Genomic DNA, 20,808 nt, shown 5'->3' on the forward strand with positions numbered 1-20,808 from the left:
AAGTCACTTTTTGACCTATTAGTTGTTTTGCCCTGCATATATACTCTAGGGGAATTATTCCAACTCACCCAGAACAGATGAGAATGGATAGTAAAAGAAGTTAGCCTCACCTTAAAGAGATGGCAGCTGAGAGTTCACTACATATTCTACTCATTAACTCTGAGTGGTGACCTGGCTGTGGGCAGATTTCTCCTAACTATTACACAATTAAATTATTTTTTAAAAGGCTAGTAGTATTTAAACAAAATAAACAAAACTAATGTGTATACATCTACCTAATTTTTGACAAATACATGAAGGATATGTAGTTGAGAAAAGACAGAATCCTTTCTCAAATGGTGCTGGGAAAGCTGCATAGCCACATGTAGAAGAGAGAAGCTAGGGCCCTCTTTCTCACTGTATAAAAGTCAGATCTTTACCTAAGACCCCAAACTTTGAAAGTGTTAGAGGACAAAATAAAGAAAATTCCTGAAGACATAGGCAAAGCCAAGACTTTTCCGGGATGGACTTCAGTGGTTTAGGAAACAAAACTAAGAGTTGACAAATGAACTTGCATGAAATTAAAAAAAACACACCTCTCCACATTGAAGGAGATAATTAATCGAGTGAAAAGACAGCTTACTGAATGGGAGGAATCCTTGCTAACTTACAATAGCTGAGGGGGACTAATATCTAGAGTACATAAAGAACTAGAAGACTATAAAAAACTGAAGCAACTCAATCAATAAACAGGCTAGTGAAATGACTAGTTTTCAAAAGATGATGTACACACAGCAAAGGAACAGGAAAAAAACGTTCAACATCCTTAGTCATTAGGAAAATGTTAATTAAATCTACATCGAGAAACCATCTCCTCCTCTCAGGCAGAATAGAATCATAATAACATGAATGTTGGCTCTATAGAAAGGGAATCCTGACACATAGCTGGTAAGAATGTGAGTTGACACAGCTATTCTGAAAAATTCCTCTAAAAGCTAAAAAAAAAAAATTAACTATCTTATGGCCAATTTCTGGGGACATAACTTCCATACTTCTGGGGCCGTACTTCTTACAGGGAATAATCACTATCTAAAGAGCTTCACTGCCATGTTTTCACGTCACAGATAGATGTATAAATAAGCCAAGTAATGTAGGTGGAGGGGATGGGAAAAGACATTTCAAACTAATTTTCACAAGCTCAAAGTTTTCTTTATAACTCAAACTTTGTAAAACTAGGAAAGTGGTGATGCATTTTCAAAATCCATCCTCAGGTTTTTATTAGTAGCCAGTTCTAGGAACCTACCCTATGATGATAGAATACTTCATTAAATTTTATCCAATGAAATAAATGAATTTGGCTACTTGGAATATTTACATATGAATCTTCCTTGGGTGAAAAATGTAAAATTCAAGGCAACTGATTACATTTTAAGTATATTTGGTGCCCACCAAGATGGCTCCACTCCATCTTGGCTCAAGGGCAGAGAGTTCAAAACTGTCCTCGGTAAGTCATAAGACCTAAAGGTCAAAGGTGTAGCTACAGTAGGATGTTTGATCTTGGTCTTGGGTGTCTTATTCTAAACACCAACAGACCTGGTCTGAGGTGTGGTCACTCCTGACCTTCAAAGCCAGGTAAAGAGAAGTTGAGTCTAAGGTGTGGTTACTGAATCCTTGGAGAAAAGAGGAAGAGAACTGTTCTGTATATGTGATACCATGTTCCTCTTTTTGGTTAAAGTACATAAGAGTGGTGAAAAATAAGCTCGTGGCATTTCTGTATTAACTGAATCTGCCCTCCTGACATCTATTCTGTGTCTCCCTCTTTTCCTTTAACTCCTTTAGCTAGCCTTTCTTTATTCCACACACCCTCTCTCAGCTACAAACCAGGGGCTGCCCGTCTGGCTCCGACTGCAACGCTGCAAACACAGCCTCCCACAATTTGGTGAAAAACTTTTCACTGATATAAGCACCAAGATTATTGCTTTTCTGCACTGAGAGTCACAATATATTATTTCTTTACACGGAAATATTGATGTTAAGATAGAAAATATGAATCAAAAAGGCAAATTTGTGTTTCTAGATGTTTAAATTTAATGTTTAAAAGGGAGAATAAAGGTTTTAAGGTTTTAAAAATGTTTTATTATTTCTGTGTGCATATGTGTGTGTGTGTGTGTGTGTGTGTGTGTGTGTGTGTGTGTGTGTGTGTGTGTGCTGGGTAGTTACCTGTAGCTGGGGTTCATGTAATTTCTAAGACCTGAATTTGGGGACAACTTCAGAAATTTACCCATCCCCATAGCTGCACCATCAGATCAAAGCCCTGTATAAGAAGTAAGCTCCAAATTATATTTTTTGACAATGTAATCCATCGTAGTTCTCTGCAGTGCAGCCATAGTTGTGGGAAAAGATGAAGAGGAAAGTTCTTTAACACCACCATCCCCTGCAATCACCAAGGATTGCTACGTGGATGTTCCTGCAGGAACACAATTCAGGAGTTTTCTTTGTTTCTCGAGTTGATATTCGTAGTTTTTGTGTATTTGTCAAACCACAGTATTTTCCTACTTATTCATGTCACAGTTCCAAGCAAACGTCTTTGATGCCTTTGTTCACAATTGCCTCAGCAATTGTATGTTTCTTTTATAGCTGCAGCAATTTAAGGAATTACTAAGAAACTATTAATGTTTGCATTTGAAATAGTGTACATTTGCTTTAATTGGCTTTTTAAAATCAGTATTTGTTTTCCCAGAAATCTTTTTGGCTTTGAATTTATATTAATTTAAGTTTTATGCATACATGTTGCTAATATTTTTATGATTCCACTGCCTCATTACCCCAGCACACAACTGTAGACAGCCTGCTGTGATTTAATGTTTCTCCACGAATTAACAGACTCAGTATATGTTTAATCACACTGTCTAGTAAAACCATACTTAACTATTTTGGTCTGCATTTCCCTAGACTGTTTTGCAAGGCTCTTATTTGGCTTATTTCTATTATAATGAGATGTAAAGAAATTTAGTGAAAATTGTTTTTCTCTAAATTAGGATTAAAATACATTTTCCTTCTCTAAAATGAATACAAAACATGTAATGAAATATAGATTAATAATTCAAATATGTAAATAAATTAAGATATAAACCATAAAAAATCTGTAGAAACAAATGATCACATTTGTCTCAGGGCTGTGTATGCTATTTTAAATGTCTCACTTTAATAAAAGTCACAAGTGTGTGGACCTACTGTTTACAACTCAGAGTAAGCCAACAGTCCGTGAGTTCAGTGCTACTCCTTGATGGATAGTTCTACTGGGAGAGGCCAGTGATCATAGGCTGAGATTATGCAGTTGTAGTTAATTGTTATTAAAGTTCCCAAGCAAGCATATTCAATCTCTGTACACATCTCAGCTTGTTCATGGTTCCCTAAGCACCGCACTTCAAACACTTCCTTTACACTATGAGGATGATGAACTAGCTCCTGTCTCTTGAGAGAGGATAATCCTCCTGATTTTTCTAGTTCCCTTTAACTAGGCAGACAATAGCCCTGGCTTTAAAAGGCTAACTTTAAGGAAATGTGGATAACTTCCCTCTGTCTTAGTCATCTTGCCTCTTATGTTGCCTGTTAAGTTTGCATGTGAAGTGTTATCCAAGGATGGATATGTTGCTAGTTTCAAGTCTAGCTGTTGGTGCTGTTTTCAAAGCCGGGGGACACAAGTTCCAGAGGGCATACACGTGGAGGTCATACCTAGTACTACTTCTCTCTACTTTCTGCTTCCTGTCTGTGATGCATGGGACAGGTGACCGTTCCGCAAGTTCCTACTGCTAGGATATTTTGCTACCCTGTCCTGTAGTAGTTTTTCCCAAGATTAAAACCTCCCATCTTGGAGGGTAATTTCTTAAGACAGAAGATGTAAAAGGAAAGGAGGACAACAGGGTATTTTAGGACCATTTGCTCACAAGGAAGTAAAACAAGGTGCCGTAGGGGAGGTAAAACATTCCATCCTGCAGAGGAGCTCATTAAGACAGGATGTCAACAACTCAAAAGAACTCCAGGAAGTCCCTGAATCTGACTAGATTCATTAGCCTTTTCCCCCTGCTCAAGAATATATAGGCAGTAAAGCCTTCTGAGAGTTACTCTTAACCAAGCCTAGACAGTTGGAGGAAGCATAGACCAGCTGAGCAGCCTGTAAAACGCTGAGATCAACAGACCACCTAGCAGGGAAAGTCTCCATCTTACTGAGCTGCCTACAGGTTGTGTCCTATACTCCAGGTGTCAGCTTTTGTGAGTGCGTGAGTGGGCACTGGTGGTACAGCTGTCCTTGAATCACTCCTATTTCTGTAAGTAATCCCAGTGAAAATTGGTTTACATAGTTGAACTTTGGTGCTATCTGTCCTTTGGTCTGGCCTCATTTTCCTATCCCGGGGTAAGCACACATTTTGCTCATGCTTTCCCAGGAATAGTGTCACACACCTCTCCTCATAGATCCCAAATCAATGGAATCAAAGGCAGTTAATCAAACCTTCTGAAACCACGAGCCAAAGTGAGCCCTTCCTCCCCTTAAATTGTATATTTCAGGTGGTCTGCTACAGCAATGAGAAAGCCACCTGATTCATTTTCCCTTTGTTCCCACAGGGATTCTGTAGGCATAACCTCCATGACTATTCTTTACTGTTTAGTTTTTTTATCATTTTTTATTTTAATTTTAAATAGCTTGTTTTACATGTCAATCCCAGTTCCCTCTCCCTCCCCTCTTCCCGCACTCCCCTTATCATCAGTCTTAGTGGTGATGTGTAGATGGTGATGGTACAGACATTTTTCTAAGAGAATAATACTGAAGATCCTAAACAAAATGGTTCTAAGCCATACATTGTCCATGCCTCACATGATTTGAGTTCTCACAGAAAGTCTACATGCCTCTCTAAATCAGATCATGAATAACAAGATCTGAGAAAGTTTCATAGATTTGCTCATCTTTTTCCTAATTGTGCTCAGGCCAGAAAATCCACTTACCTTTTGAAACTGATGTGGCAAAAATGATTGTTTTTTTTTTTAAAGAAAATTCGTTATAGATGATTATGTTTGAAATCAAGTAGCAAGCTATGAAGGAGTATGGAAAGTGTGTATGTGCGTGAGTGAGGGAATAGTTTGGAATGCTGTCTTAATTAAGAATGAAAGATTGAAAATGAAAGTTTCGTGCTAGCAAATGCCGTAGAGCTGTGGTTTCCCAACCTTCCTAACTTGCGCCCCTTTGATGTATTCCTCATGTTGTAGTGACCATCCACAGCCATAAAATTATTTTGTGGCTACTTCATATCTGTAAGTTTGCTATTGTTATGAATCACAATGTAAGCATATGATAAGTAGGATACTTGATAGGCAACCCCTGTGAAAGGGTTGTGTGACCCCAAAGGATCACAACCCACAGTTTGAGAACCACTACTACAGAGAGCTAACCTATTTCATTTTCATTATTTTACTTTCCTAATATGAGAAATTATTTAATCAAAGCAAAGTAGACACACTGAAGTCACGCCGTTTTGACAAAATAACAAATAAACATGAACAGTGCACCATTTAAGTCTTACATTAGAAAAGTAAATTTTCAATTAGAAATGTTTATTTCATCCCTGTTTTGCTTTGAAAAGATTTTTTATCTCTATGGCAACAACTGCAAAGGAGTACACAATATTCATCCAAATCAACTCTCATGGAAAGGAATTCTAGCCTATAGCGAATGAGTACAATAGCACACACACACATCTAAGATGCCAGGAGAGTTGTAAACTGGCCCCGTGATTTGACAAAGACACTGCGTGCTCCAGACATTTTATAGAATTCAAGAAAATGGGAGTTTAAAGAATGTGCTCAGAGAGGTAAGATGGGAAAATCTTCAGAAGCAATAAATATAAGAATAACTTAACAATGTTTTACCCTGACCCCATTTATGTTTTGCCAATAAAATTTTCTTAAAGATTAGGATTGTCTCCCAGCAAAACAGATCTATAAAACAAAATTAATGTTTTGTTTTAAGATGGCTGACAAAAGGGATGTTTAGAAAAGACATCACTGGTGATTTACCTAGTAAAGAATACTTGGAGGCTTAAGGTGAAGGGCCTGGACTTCACTAGAAGCCTGGAGAACCTACCCACACTCCAAATTGCTGCCACAGACCTTTCCTTCTTGGTGACCAGCCATTCTCTGCTGTCTTGCCTTAGCCTTCTCAACATCTATATTTTCTCTGCTTTTCCTTCACTGATTTGGGCTCGTTCATGAATGAAACTGGCAGTAGCTATCATTAACTGCCACGATAGAGATGCTTCTTATAAATAGCAAAGAATTGTGTAAGCCTATCTCCTCTGATTGTTTTTTTCTGTATGAGACAAACATATACAGATAATATGGAAATGAAATTTGCTTTGGTTCCCTCATGGCTCTAAAGTGAATGTTCACATCCCTCTACACCAGCGGTTCTCAACTTGTGGGTTGTGATCCCTTTTGGGGGGGCTTCAAATGTCCCTTTCTGGGGGTTGCTTATCAGATAACCTGCATATTAGATATTTACATTTCAATTTACCACAGTAGCAAGTGATGAAGTAGCAACAAAAATAATTTTATGGCTGGGGGTCAACACACATGAGGAACTCTACTAAAGGGTCACAGCATTAGGAAGGTTGGAACCATTGTTTTCCACCTTCCTGTGGGTCCTCCCAATGCGGTTACTGACTAATGATTATGTAATACTTGCTTTCCCAACTTCCCTTGGACATCTACAGGATTTTTACTGTTGCACCTTTAGCTTCTCCGTTTGTCAGTTTTCTTTAGTTTATGCATGTCATGCAAGTACAAAAAGAAAATCTCCTAGCCTTCCAAATGTGGCCTAAAGTCATCTCCCTTTAAATTCCAACCTAGAGCCAGGGGAGATGATACAGTGGCTAATGCACATGCATGTAATCGCCAGTGGTAGAACTCTACTTTTCAAAAGCAAATAAGTCCTCAGTTGGGCAATAACCCAGCCTCTGAAGGCAGAGGTAGGCTCTCTAGAGCCAGATGGCTAGCGACATTAGCCATGTTTCAGAGCTGTGATCTGATGAGAGACCCTGCCTCAATAAGCAAGGATGGCTCTAGCTTCCATCCACCCTCTAGTGCACACATCCAATCACTTGTGTGCCTACTCATGAAAACACGAATACACACATACTACACACACATGCAAACTGAAAAAGAGAAACAGAAGCTTCTGAAAAGGATGGTAGTCCACAGTCCTCTGACTTTCTCAAGATTGGTAGCATTTTCTCAGACCATGTACTCCTTATCTACTCCTAGATGTAGGGGTTACCCCAAGTTCCCGGTACGTTTCTTTCTGAATCCTGTCCTTTACTTGCAGTCTGCCTTCAGTATTCTGCTGTCTCTGGGGACTTCCTAATATAGTAAATTCTGTCCTTGGTTCTTGAGAGATCAGATGAATTTATCTTTATTTTTTTAAAATGCATTTCTTTTAGATTTATTTATTTTTTTAATTTTATGTATATAAATATTTTACCTGAATGTGTGTATGTATACCCGGTGTGCCTGAAGAGGACAGAGGCAGGCATTGCATCTTCTGGAACTAAAGTTAAAGATGGCTTTTAACTACAGTGTGGGTGCTGTGATTTGAACCTGGGTCTTCTGGAAGAGTTGCAGAGCCATCTCTTTAGTTCTGACCAACCTAGGTTTTAAGGGCTGGTGTGCCCTTCCTGCCTATGTCGTTAACTGTAGACTTTAAACAGACTCATCTCAAGTTTTCCTCTGTTGTTCCTTACTGTCACCAAAGGCACTCTCACTATTTTCAAATTGCTAGTTCAGAAATAACATAAAATTTGTTTGCTCTATGTCAGTTTCATACATGAATATAATGAATTTTAGTCATTGTTACCTCCTCATTACCCACTGATACTTAAGTCTATGCTTCATGTCTCTGTCCAATTGCTTTCCTCAATGTTCACAGCATCTGGCTATTTGACTTGCTTAGGTAATAGATGTTCTGTCATCTACCTTACATGAAAGATGCATAGGTTCCCTCTTCCTCTGTCTTTCCTGTCATATTATGATTATCAAATTTACTATGGTATCTTTGCTTCTGCTCAGAAGCCATCAAATACCACACAACTGACATTGACAACTCAGCCAGGCTTAGTTGTGGGTGTTGGCCACTATTTGCTTCTTCCCAAACATTTTCCCAGAGGTCTCCTTAGTTTGTAGAAACTGCCTGTTGGGAGATAACTGGGAAATTATTGTCCTTATTCCAACCCAGAGAGGAGGCACAACTGTTTGCCCCAATGTGGGATAAGGTCTTTGTGCCCAGGGAGTCTTGTGTAGCCAAAATATTTTAGACTCCTCTTGAAGTCACATTTCCCAATATTTCTTGCTTTCTCTGTCTGCTTCAGTTGCTCATACATTTCTTTAATCAGCCACTTGAATATAGACAGCTTCTACCTCTGCTTTTAATGAACCCCAGGATAGCTAACTTCCATAGCATGTCATAGAAAGCAGGAATAAAAGGCTTTCATCCCTACTTTTTCCTGTTAACTAGCTCTTGTTTTTCCCCCTCAGTGTATGGAGTTTAGTTTCATTTCTTTCATAAGAATACTCTCAAATATGCTAAAAAGAAAAACTTAATATCATGGTTAAATAAATGTATAAAGGTATGCAAATATTTTACATGAAATAACTCACAAAATAAATAATTAATGGATCATCACAAGAATACAGTAATTTTCCTCAATGGTGTCTTACTGTATTGCACTTTTTTTTTTGGTTTTTACGAGACAGGGTGTTTCTCTGTATTGTTTTGAAGGCTATCGGTCCAGCCCAGCCTCGAACTCACAGAGATCCGCCTGCCTCTGCCTCTCGAGTGCTGGGACTAAAGGCGTGCACCACCACCGCCCGTCACTGTATTGCACTTTTTGTCTTGTCTTGATGTTCTGGTTGTGAGCCTAACTTTTAATGGCTGAGGCATTGCTCCATTCCAAGGCTTGCTTTTCTTAAAGTATAATTGAGCATATACAACATTTGCTTATTATTTATGGGGATATATATGTGTATACATACATACTACGAATTTCATGTGCATTCAAGTATTAAGTATTTCTTTAGATATTCATTAATTATGCTTTCATAATCCTATAGACTTATTGTTAGCATCTTTGACATAAGCAATGCAAATAGTAACCTTTATTAGTGCACATAATTTCTATTCTGGAACCACAAACCGTAGCTATGCAATGTATCTTTCATACTATAGTGACTATAAAGACCACTATGGTGAATATGGTCACATAAATACAAATGTTTATGAATGCATTTGTATTGAACTTAATAAAAATATCAAGTGGGTATCCATAATTTCTAAAATTCAGAGTACCTTTGTTAAAAAGGACAACAAGAAAAAGAAAGCTATCAATTACTTTTTTCTGTAGATTTCAAAAATGATTCTCAGTACTAATGTGTATCAATGTGAAAGAAAAGTCCAATTTTTTCAACTGTTGCATCATCACGTTTATTTTGCAACTGATACTGTCTCTTGAGAATTTCAGTATGATACATTGAAAAACATGAAAACATTAAGCTTGCTTTCAGAATTCCCTTGTTACTGGAGGTTATCAAAGATACTAGAGCTTTGTAAAGATGAGGTTCAAAATGTAACTTTCTGGCTTTAAATCCTTAGGCCATTAAAATGTTCCATTGTTCTCATGTTTTGCCTTAAAAAAATTCCATGTTTATAGTTCCCACACTCGTTCTGGGTGTTGGCAGCCTTCCACACAGATATTCACTGTCTCTCAGATGGATAAAAATGCTCTACTTGACATTTTCTCTGGCAAACTTAGCAAATTGTCAGGAATGTGTTCAGTATGCTGTATATGCAGAAAAGGCAGTGATGCTCCAGGGTGAGTTAGCACCGCCCACTTTGAAGCAACTGCTTCTTCTCTTTCCCGTCCCCCCTAAGTGCTTCTGTGGCTAAGTGGATAGCATTTATAGGATGCTTCCGTACACACCTGTCACCAGAGAACAGTCAAAGTGCCTCTGGCTCAATTCTGTAATATACCTGAGAGCTAAGTTGTGATAAAACAGATACATTTACATTAGAATTTGAAGCAGTTTGCCTGGAGTTATGAATTAAACTAATCCCACAGGTGGAACAGGAGGACTCTGACAGTCGCCCCTCCAGCTTCCTGCCCACTGACTAGGCAATTCTGGTTATTAACTGCTGGCAAGATAAGCAGGACACAGGGAGAGGATAATGTGTGCCTTTCTCTGCATGGAGATCAGAAAGGATGAAATGCACCATTGTCCCTCTTGATGTGTGGTCTTAAAATGAAAATTAAAGTGGATCTTAGGCCAGTGCTTCAGTTAAACTCTCAGTATTCTCCATTTTAAAGATATGCAAATCCAATTTTTATTTGGAACCACAAAATAGAGAGTATTTCTTCTTATATAAAAATATACATTGTGTCTGGCCTCCTGAAAAGCATTATAGAATTTTTATAGCTTCAGTTTCATTTGATGGGCAGGAATGACCTCACAATTCCTTTTTACCCCCTTAAGTTGTGGTAATTGGATGTTCTGGAAATGCCACCCTCTACCAGGCAGGCCCTTCTGAAGCTTTCTGCATCTTTGGACACTGGAGACAGGGTGTTTTCAGTTTGAAGGAGGCTCTATGATGAGCTTCTTCCATGACACAGAACAGTTCTTACATGGATCCAAATAAATAAACCATTCACAGTCAACCTCCCATTTGGAAACTAGGAAATGGTTCTTCTTTGTTAAACGCCAAATGGAGATAATTTACAAAGTCATTTTATTCTACTACAAATCATGTCACTTGGCCCTTTGTTTAAATGAGTGTAAGAGCCTTAACTTGTTGTGCTTTGGCTATCTACATAAGTATTGGATTGTAACCATAGGCTACAATCATTTTTCTTCCTCACTGATAGCCTCTCAGAGCATTTTGTCTTTCTTGCTTCAAGTTCATGGCAGGCACTACTAATTAGACTGAACTTTACCACAAAGGACCACAGACATATTGCCATTAACTAGCCATGACATTTAACTGGCTCTAAAGGATGGCTTTTTCTTACAACATCCGATCCATGTCTGGTGCTGCCTCCTTTCGCCTGACTTCAATTAGACTGAGCTAGAAATTGTCTCCCTACACCTTGTTTCTTAGATTTATAGTTCCAACCAGGCAAAGAGCAAGAAGCAAAACTAGAAGATGTTTACTGCTGATACCCAACTGCATCCTTGCAGATATTTGTTATTAACAGACATGGGCATCTTCTCTGACTTCCTGTCTTAACTCATTGCTTCAGCAGATATACATACACATACATACACACACACACACACACATCTATATCATCTATATAATTTTTATTTGATGCAGATTTGGGAGACACTAAATCCTCAAAGACTGCTATGAAATCTGCAAAATGTAATATGGGATAAGTACAGATTTGGTAATTTTCATACGTTGAGTCTGATACTGAGTTTTGGAAACTCAAGAAAAGTATTGCTGAAATCACATACTTCTTGCCTGAATCCTGCATGGGTTGCTTAACTTCTTATTCATTCATCTAGAAGTTCTAGACTGTATTAAAGATGATATCTTTCATGAAATCTCAAGGGAATCCTCATGGGGAAAATAACCTTCAGGAAATAGTAGGAAAAGATACCATCAATGTGCTTGCAAGTACATGACATTTGCAGCTAGCATGAGCCATGGGTTGTAGAGTGCAGCATGGTAAAGATGCTGTTTACTACATATTTACAGACTCAAGAGAGACTTCTTTTTCTGCGTTTATGTTCTAAGTAGAAATAGAAGTAATTTTAAAATAACTTTTTTGGTAGCACGCACTGTTAATATAGAACTATGAATATATCCATGGTGAATTTTAAAGGTCAGTATCAGTTTTATTAGATAAAGATGACAAGTTTAGCCCTTTCTTCTGTTTTTAGACAAAGTCTCACTAAATATCTTGGCTGGCCCTAGAACTTGCTTTGCAGGCCAGGCTAACCTCAAACTCACAGAGATCCACCTGTCCCAGCTTTCTGAATGCTGGAATTATAGCCAGGAGCCACAATGCCTGTCAGTTCCTTCTTATTGTCTGAGAAATTAGCCAAGTGACTTCCTTAAATTACACATTCATTTGTAACTAAATTACAAATACTGTTTGTCATTTTGTCAATTAGGCTATCTCTTCCATAGGTCTCACCTACCTTGTCAGAATGCTGTGTCTTGTAAAGCAAGGATAGGACACAGGGCAGTGGTTCTCAACCTTCCTAATGCTGCACCCCTTTAATAGAGTTACTCATGCTGTGGTGACCCCCAACCGTAACATTATTTCATTGCTGCTTCATAACTGTACGTTTGCTACTGCTGTGGATTGTAATGTAAACATCTGATATTCAGGATATCTGATATGCAACCCCTGTGAAAAGGTCATTCAACCGCTTCAAAGGGGTCATGACACGCATCTTGAAAACTGCTGAGAGAGAGGCACCATTGCGCATGGAAATTATGCTAAGCCCCATTAAACAAACAAGCTTGAGGAAAAACCTGCTTGAGTGAGTGTTGAAGTACCCGTTGGTTTCCTGGAAGCAGTGCTTTTGATGGCCTTTGTGCTAGTGGGATCAGAATGTTGTCTTGTTGCTTGTGCTTTCTTTGGTAAGGCAGATTAACCAGTTCAGAAAAAACCAAGAAGGAAACCAAGGCTCTTGTCATGAAAATCCCGGTAAATTTATACATAAGCACTATTTATTCATAGAAAGATGACCAAGGCCTCGACTTCCCTACAATGAGGACATCAATCTTCATGTCTTCCCCTCCAAGGGAAAGGAAGTCATCTATTTCATATTAGCAAAGGTTTCTGAAATACCACTTTTCTTATCAAGCTACATAAATTCTGGTCTTTATCATGGGGCTGTAAAAACATGGTCACAGACATCCAGATAAAGTAAGAATTCAAAGGAAGGTGATGTAATAAGGGTTCGGTGAAGTAGTAGTGAAAAGCCACTTTCTTAAATGACTTCTCTTGATCAGTTACACGTCTGATAGGTACAGTACCCTGCCTTCCCTTTCATCAACATCTCCGGATCTCCAGGCTGGAGATGAGAATGATGATGATTTCTGGCACACACCTTGTACTCCTAGTAAGAAGCTCCTGGTGGGTAGTATTATAGTCTACATTTTCTAAACGGGGCAACAGGTGCAGAGAGGCAGAGGAACTCACTTGTGATCACACAGCCCGATGGTAGCAAAAGCAGGATTTAAATTCCATCAGTCTGGACTCAGAGCTCATGTGACTCTACACTAAACGCCGTCTTGCCTGTGGCATGAGAAGAAGGCTGACATGCTACCCTCCCCGACTTCCCATAATTTTGCTGGCTCCAGCACCATGGAGGAAATACGATCTTGTTCCTTTGCCACTAAATCTGGGCAAGTGCAATGGGGTGGGGTGTGAGCAGCTCCAGGTCCGAGTTGTCTGTGGAAGGCAAGGAATCCCAGTGCCAGACAGGGCTAGGATCTAGCTCTGTGAGTTCAAGTAAAATCTGCCCTACAATGACAAAGGAAGCAAGCAAGACACCGCTTTCCAAGTCTGAGGGCAGGCATGGGTACACAGGATAACCTGAGAATATGACTAAGAGAGGTATGGGGGAAAGTTATAAGAAAATTGAGAGTATTTCTGTTCGGCATTAAAATTAGATTCTATTAACAAACAGTAAGAGTGAGATGTCCTCTTTGTCTAACCATGCAAAGTGCGTTTGAGCATGGTAACTAGCTGACTCACTAATAAACGTTCATTTTTTATAAGACTTAGGATGATTTCTTTTATAAAGAATCATGTTGGTTTCACATTTAAACTGATATTGTTCAGACATGTATTCAATGTGTGTATAAGAAAAGTAGAAGGTTACATTAAAAATTACTGTTCTCTTTGTACTTTGAGAGGTTCCATTCCTAAAGAACTCCTCAGGGAATCTGCCGCTCAGAGGGGATCTTTATCAAATTTAGTTCTCTTGAGGTACTTCGTGTTGGCATCTATGAAGACGTGACCTGACACTTGAAGTATGTCATTTCTCAGGAAGCTTCTCAGGGCTTCCATTCGGTTCCAGTCCTCATTGCTGATTCTGCTTCCTCATAATGACTCCTCTAATTTCCTTACCCCATCTCTTCCATTTTCTCTTCTAATGCCTTGTCCTTTGACCAATTAAAATTTCTTCCTCAACTGACACTGGTTCTGCCTGTTTCTCTTAACAAACTTCTCTTTGCTGGCTTTGCTGCGCTGTGTGTGTGTGTGTGTGTGTGTGTGTGTGTGTGTGTGTGTGTGTGCGTGCGTGTGTGTGCGTGCACACGTGCGGTGTGTGCACCTGCTCATGAACACACATTTACCCGTGTAACTTCTGTATGTGCCATGTGTGTTCAGGAGCCCGCAGAGACCAGTAGAGAGCTCCAAACCCTTGGATCTGAAATTGCACTATGGTAAGCCATCATGTATGTACTGGGAACTGACTATTGGACCTCTGTAAGACAGAAAGAACTATTAACTATTGAGACATCTTTCCAGCCCCTGATGTGAGTTTTAATCCTACTGAATTCTCCCTATATGTTAAAGTGCTCTCCTTTTGACTACTTGGTTCTGCTGTTCTTGGGTACCTTCTTACTCGCTATGCTGTTCTCATGATGTGCTGAACACTCTCCCAGCCTCAACACAGTTTACCTCACTCTTCTCAGACACTCTGTATTCATATCATCAGATCAATATTTATTATCTAAATTCTAAAACTTGCAATGATTAATAAAGTGTATAAGATCAAAATGCTAGTCAAATATTTTACTTACAAGATTTTTTTTGTTTCTTTTTGGTTTTTCAAGACAGAGTTTCTCTGTATTGCTTTGGAACTAGTCCCATAACTCGCTCTGTAGACCAGGTTGGCCTCGAACTCACAGAGATACATCTGTCTCTGCCTCCCAAGTGCTGGGATTAAAGGTGTGCGCCACTAATGCCCAGCACATACAAGATTTTTAAAAGTTGATGGTATAAAACAAAAATGAAAATCAGGTTAAGAAGACATCTCCATGCATCTCAGATACACGTTGCCATAGGACAGTGTTGAAGTTAAAAGTAGTCTTTAAGTATAAGAACATTAATTTTATAGTTTATTAAATGAATAGTTTGTAAGCTAATGTCTAAAGGACAAATAAAATCAACTAATTAAAATTCAAACAAAGTTCTATTTAGGTACCCATAAAAGTAGTTTTGTCACTGAATAAATAGAAATCTCTCTCACACACACACACACACACACATACACACATAACAACAACAACAACCACAGTATCTTAATAAAAATAACTGTAGCAACACATACATGCTTCTGTAATATTTGGCATTTTTCAAATTATGGCTCTGTGTGACTTGTGTTTTAAACTCATCTTAATGTGAGATATTGTTATGTGGGTAATCATAGAGGAAATCTAAGAAGTTAATGATTCATTTACTATTAAATGTTTCTCTTTAAAGACATTGTGCCTAGAAGTTAAGTCCTGGGCCCTTGCCATGTGTTTTATATTCTATTTTAACAATCCTAACAAGAGTCAAACACCTGCAGTCAAATTTACATATTTGTTGACAGTGGATCAATATATTTTTTATAGTCGTGGATTTTCCTATAGTATTCTATTTTAAAATTCAATGAAATGGGATAATTGCTAGTCTTAATTTCTGAATATATGTGTTCATGTTTGTAAGTATGTTTGTGTATTTGTGTGTGTGTTCAATGTATGTGTATATGTATGTGGGTGTGCACGTGCATTCAAACATATCTACATCTCACTCATCCATATGGTTAATGTGTTTTCAGGCTGAATTTTACCTGACTCGCATGAAAAGGAGAAACGGTGACACACACACAAACATATAAGGAGTGTACTCATTATATGAATTCACTTCCTGTTTAAGTAGCTTATATGACAGAAGAAACATTATTGAAATCATTGAGAAATTATTTTTGATTATGGATAATGCCACTTACTTTCTTTGAAACGCATGGCATTTTTGAGAGAGAATTAGCAGCAGGGACAAGCTATACACAACAGTGGTTATAAAATCCTGTTTCATTATCTACTGCCTGACCCTGTTGCTCTTCACAGAAAATAAAAAGAAAGTAATAGGAAATATTCCAGAATGTACACATTGATAAGTGTATTTATATTAAAAAGTTATTGAGCTATATAGTTCAAATAATTGCCTCTGCAAGTATGAAAAATACATCAGCTTAATTTATCCTTTGACCTACCTATCTTATTTGGCAATGAAAACTTTGATAAGGCACAAATTCAATTTGAAGTATATTTTAAAAACCCTCATTTGAATAGTTTCTCATTTTGGTTAGTACCTGACAACTTTCTCATAATCATCTTAGAAACCAAATTAAGACATGTGGGTGAGAAGTTAGCAGAATTCATGTGCATTTGCATGTGCTTTGATTAGCATGTCCCAAGTCCATGACAAAATGGCAGGCTATGTAGGCTGTGCTGGTGTTACCTGGGTTGGCAGGTCCTTTTCTGTTTAGAATTTATTAATGATTTCAGTAATATAATGATGAGGTTGTTTGATTGTAAAACATGATTTATATACTTTAAAGCAACAACAAAATCCCAGGAAAATAATGTTCAAATAATAAAGTATTAGAGACTAAAATCTAGAAGAAGATGAAATTTAACAAGGATTGTTCCAACACGGCAACTATAAGAAGACAACCATACAACAGGGAGAACATTAATGGGCAGATGTTTTCATTTAAACAAAAGAGGGCAGTGTTTATCTGATCACATGCCAGTGCAATCTCAAAGTGTCATCCAATATTCAAAGCATCTTAGGATACAGTGGGAGTCTACTGTACACGGTACCAGGCTTACCTGACATATTGCACTGCACCCTAATAAGATTGTACATTTTTAGTCCCATTCTTGATAGCTTCAGGAGGTCAGTTAGTGTTTCCTGGGACAAACTACCAGTCTGCAGTGGGCTCAGCAATACATAAAACGAAGGAAAATAATATCAAGAGATTTGGTTCTTTACTAACTCCCAAAAGGCAAACCTTAATAAATTGGTCTTCAGATATTTGAAGTACACTGGTAATTTGAAGGATTTGATTTATGTCACAGAGGGTAGAATGAGATTAATATGAACAAATAAGAACAATTTAAAATATACCCAGACAATGAGAGAAAACATGACCAAAACCAAGTCATTTAAAATCATGTTACAGAACCCTCATTCACATTGCTGTAGCACTGATAATGCCTGCTTCATGTAGCACAAAGATTTCATAAGCAAGCATATGAGAAAGCATGTAAAAACATGCAAGCCTCCAGAATCAACGGAAGATGGTACAAAATGACCCAAGGATGGTGTGTCAAGAGTCCCAGCAGAGCAGACCAATTGCCAGGACCCTTCAGGGATTCCCTTTGCTGGAGACACAGAGATTTCGCTCTGGCCAGAGATAGAGTTATTATAGCATTTCCAATTACAACTGATATTCATTTATTGCCTACTTCATCTTGGTTGAAATCCATAAATAGTAATTAAGTTAGAATTACAAAGAATCACATATGTCAATTAGCTATTTTGGGTCAAGAGCATAGCTAATATCTACAGTTTTTAGAGAATGTGTGACTAGGTTGGACTTCTACCAAAATACTCATTCACTTAAAGATTAAAACTATGGTCAAAGTAGTTTAGACCAAATTAGGGCTAATTGAGTTTATACAAATAATTGTCTGTACGTGTATGCTGCTAATTTTGAAAATATATAAGACTTTTCTGATGTTAAACTTCTGTCAAAATCTCTAATCTTATATTCTGTCTTTGGTAGTTGCTACCCAATGTGCACCTGTTTGTTATTTTTTAAAAATTTATTAGTGCTCAAAAATAATTATCCTCTGAGTTAGCAAACTCTTTCAGCTGTTGCTCGTTTACTTACCCTTTGACCTTCTTTTCCGGGTGGACCTTGGGGGCCTGGTATCCCTATGGAGCCCTGTGAGGAGAATGGAACACGTGTTAACACTCTAGCTCGAGTACATCTGCCATGGAAGAATGCAGTGATAATTGATACTCATTCATTTCTGTGATGAAACCAAACAAATTTAAGTCATTTGAGCTCCTGCAAGGTTAGTCCATCAGTCTGTCAGTGATGATAAATGGCTCTTCATTGTTTGGCTTATTTTTGGACCTGATTCCAGAAAAGAGTAAATGGAAGCTCTGAGTCAGACAAGAGATTAAAAAAAAGCCCTTCTTATTACTGAAACCCCATATTGCCAAACTATCAACTAACAGTGTTTGCAAGCAAAAAAATTATGCCTTTTACATATTTAAACTTTATAAATAAAACTACAATTCTGTTGAGAGTAGCTTTATGTCTTTTCAGAAAACATATGATTATATCGTTGGCTTCTGATGTCTATAACATGCAGATTTCAGTATTTTACATATTATGAAATTACTTCTCTTATTATCACCAAATGATGAGGGAAGGTCATTAATTGTTAGATTGTAAAAATGTTGAGTAAATCTCAGGTGTTGTCAATTTGAAAGTGAAGTCTCTTGAATTTTACAGGTATTTGTTATTACAAAATGAAACTCAGACTACATTGCTATTCTTCATCTTCGGCCATTGTTATTGGTTATTCTTGGCCTTGCCTATTGCTTTTTTCTTATTCTTAGAACCTTCAAATACACTTTATGTGGGGTTTTACATTCATCTTTAGAGTTTATGTTCTCTTCATGATCTTCTGTATTTGTGGGCTTCAGATCCTTCACAGTGATGGTTCCTAGATCCATTGCCTTAGTTTATCTGTATGCAGATCTAACAGTCAAATGCCTTCATGACACACCCACTTGGATATCCCACAGGCATCTAAAATTTGGCACATCAAACACGGGATGTAGGACCCTACCTAACTCCTCTTTGGCATTCCCTACCGCAGTACCCAAAGATCACTGTCTTGTCGCTCAATCTGCAAATCACAGACACCCGACACTCTCCTCTCTCATACTCAATCCTCACATATAATTACCACGCCTGTTTTTTTTTTTTTTTTTTGGTTTTACAAGACAGGGTTTCTCTGTATTGTTTTGGAGGCTGTCGGTCCAGCCCGGCCTCGAACTCACAGAGATTGTCCTGCCTCTGCCTCCCGAGTGCTGGGATTAAAGGCGTGCTCCACCATCGCCTGGATAGTTTTTAATATTTGAATCCATCTCTCTCCATTCCCATTGCTTTCAGATGATCTTCCTTTCCGCAAAATTTCTTGATGGTCCTGTCACCACCAAGCAAGTCTTCAGGAAGCCCGGCTTTGCCACCCTGTCTCTCCTGACTTGCCTGCTCAGCTTATTATGTTTTAAACTTAAAAAAAATCACACCCCAAATTCATTTAAATGGTGTTCATGTAATGATCCGGTACTCTGGTCAGACTCTAAGCTACAACAGGTGGAATCTACCTTATTCACATGAAAGTATTACTGGCTAAAGAAAAACAAATGTCAATTGGGGAATCAATCCCCTATAATAAAAAAATGGATGAAGACACTAGATTTTCAAATATTTATGATTAACTTATTATATATTAAGTACACAAGATGATTTGAGATAAACAAACAATCTAATTAAATCTAAAACCACTACTTCTAGAGGAACAAAAGCTTTGGATTCTTTGTTGCTGTTTCTGAACTGAATTCAGAGCCTCTTGCTTGCTAAGCATATGCTCTCTCACTGAGCTACACTGCTAGCCTCCTGGAATTCATTTATATATCATAATCTTTTCTCTTTACAAGTCCTGACTACCTTTAAGTAAACACTGGGTATTTTTGTTATGACCTGTGGCTACTTATTGTGAATATAATCATTTCCAATTTTTTCATAGAAAGTAGCATTTTTTTAAAGAAAAAAGGATGTAAGGCAGGTAAACACAAGTAACATCTCAAAAATTAAGAGCTCCACTTGGTTTTGGCTGTGTACATACCCTCTTGTAATAATACATTTGGAAGCCTGAGGCCCTTACCTGCACCCAGGTACTACCTGCACCCAGCCCTCTCTGAACAATGGGCATAGGAACCCACTGGCAATGTAAGATCTCCCTCTGAATTGAGCTACTGGCACTCTCCACTCTAAACATCAGAATACATTTCTTCCTCTTAATCACTATTAAACACATTCTAGTCACATATGACTACAGGCTTAAGTACAATGTGGTGCATGGGCAGTAAAGGCAGTATCTTCTGAGTGCATTTATCGTGAGAATCCTCTAATTACCATCTATGTCTGTAAGTAATTGGGCATGCATATGTTTACAGAATCTAAGCCTGTCTATCAAAATAGAGAACTGCCTGTGCTTTCTCATTTGTAAATCCCAACCCAACAAATCATCCGGGCCTTTGAGTACCTTCATTTGTGTTGTCTGCTGCCACGCTTGACAGCACACTTCTTTATGATCCATATTATAATTTTGCTTTGAATAACGTCCCCCTTGCTATCCTATAATTGTGTGAGCCATTATTTCAGCTCCGTGGATAAGAAGCCTATTGATTTGTATCTGAAAGCACCTGGCCCAAATTTCAACCAGTGGTAACATATGCATACATACATGATTTTACCATCTGGATGTTTATTTTTTAAAAAAATTGATCAATATATGTTAAATTTTCATTCATATAGCTTTAATTTGATTAAAATAGCAAAATTCCCTATAAATTATTCTATCAGATTTTTGAACATTATTACCAAATTTCTGCTTGTTGCTAATTC

General features: G+C 37.9%; 1 protein-coding gene across 4 annotated transcripts in view; it reads right to left on the minus strand.

The window, feature by feature from the left end:
• The window catches only part of Col19a1 (collagen type XIX alpha 1 chain), a 313,664-nt gene that overhangs the window by 128,761 nt on the left and 164,095 nt on the right, over positions 1-20,808 (minus strand). For all 4 annotated transcript variants that reach the window (XM_013125565.2, XM_040729471.1, XM_040729472.1 and 1 more), the window contains exon 14: positions 17,992-18,045. In XM_013125565.2, coding sequence (XP_012981019.1) covers positions 17,992-18,045 — 54 coding nt within the window. The remainder of the gene's footprint in view (positions 1-17,991; positions 18,046-20,808) is intronic.

This window comes from Mesocricetus auratus, unplaced genomic scaffold (genome assembly GCF_017639785.1).
Source record: "Mesocricetus auratus isolate SY011 unplaced genomic scaffold, BCM_Maur_2.0 Super-Scaffold_100021, whole genome shotgun sequence".
NCBI classification, from domain to species: Eukaryota; Metazoa; Chordata; class Mammalia; order Rodentia; family Cricetidae; genus Mesocricetus; species Mesocricetus auratus.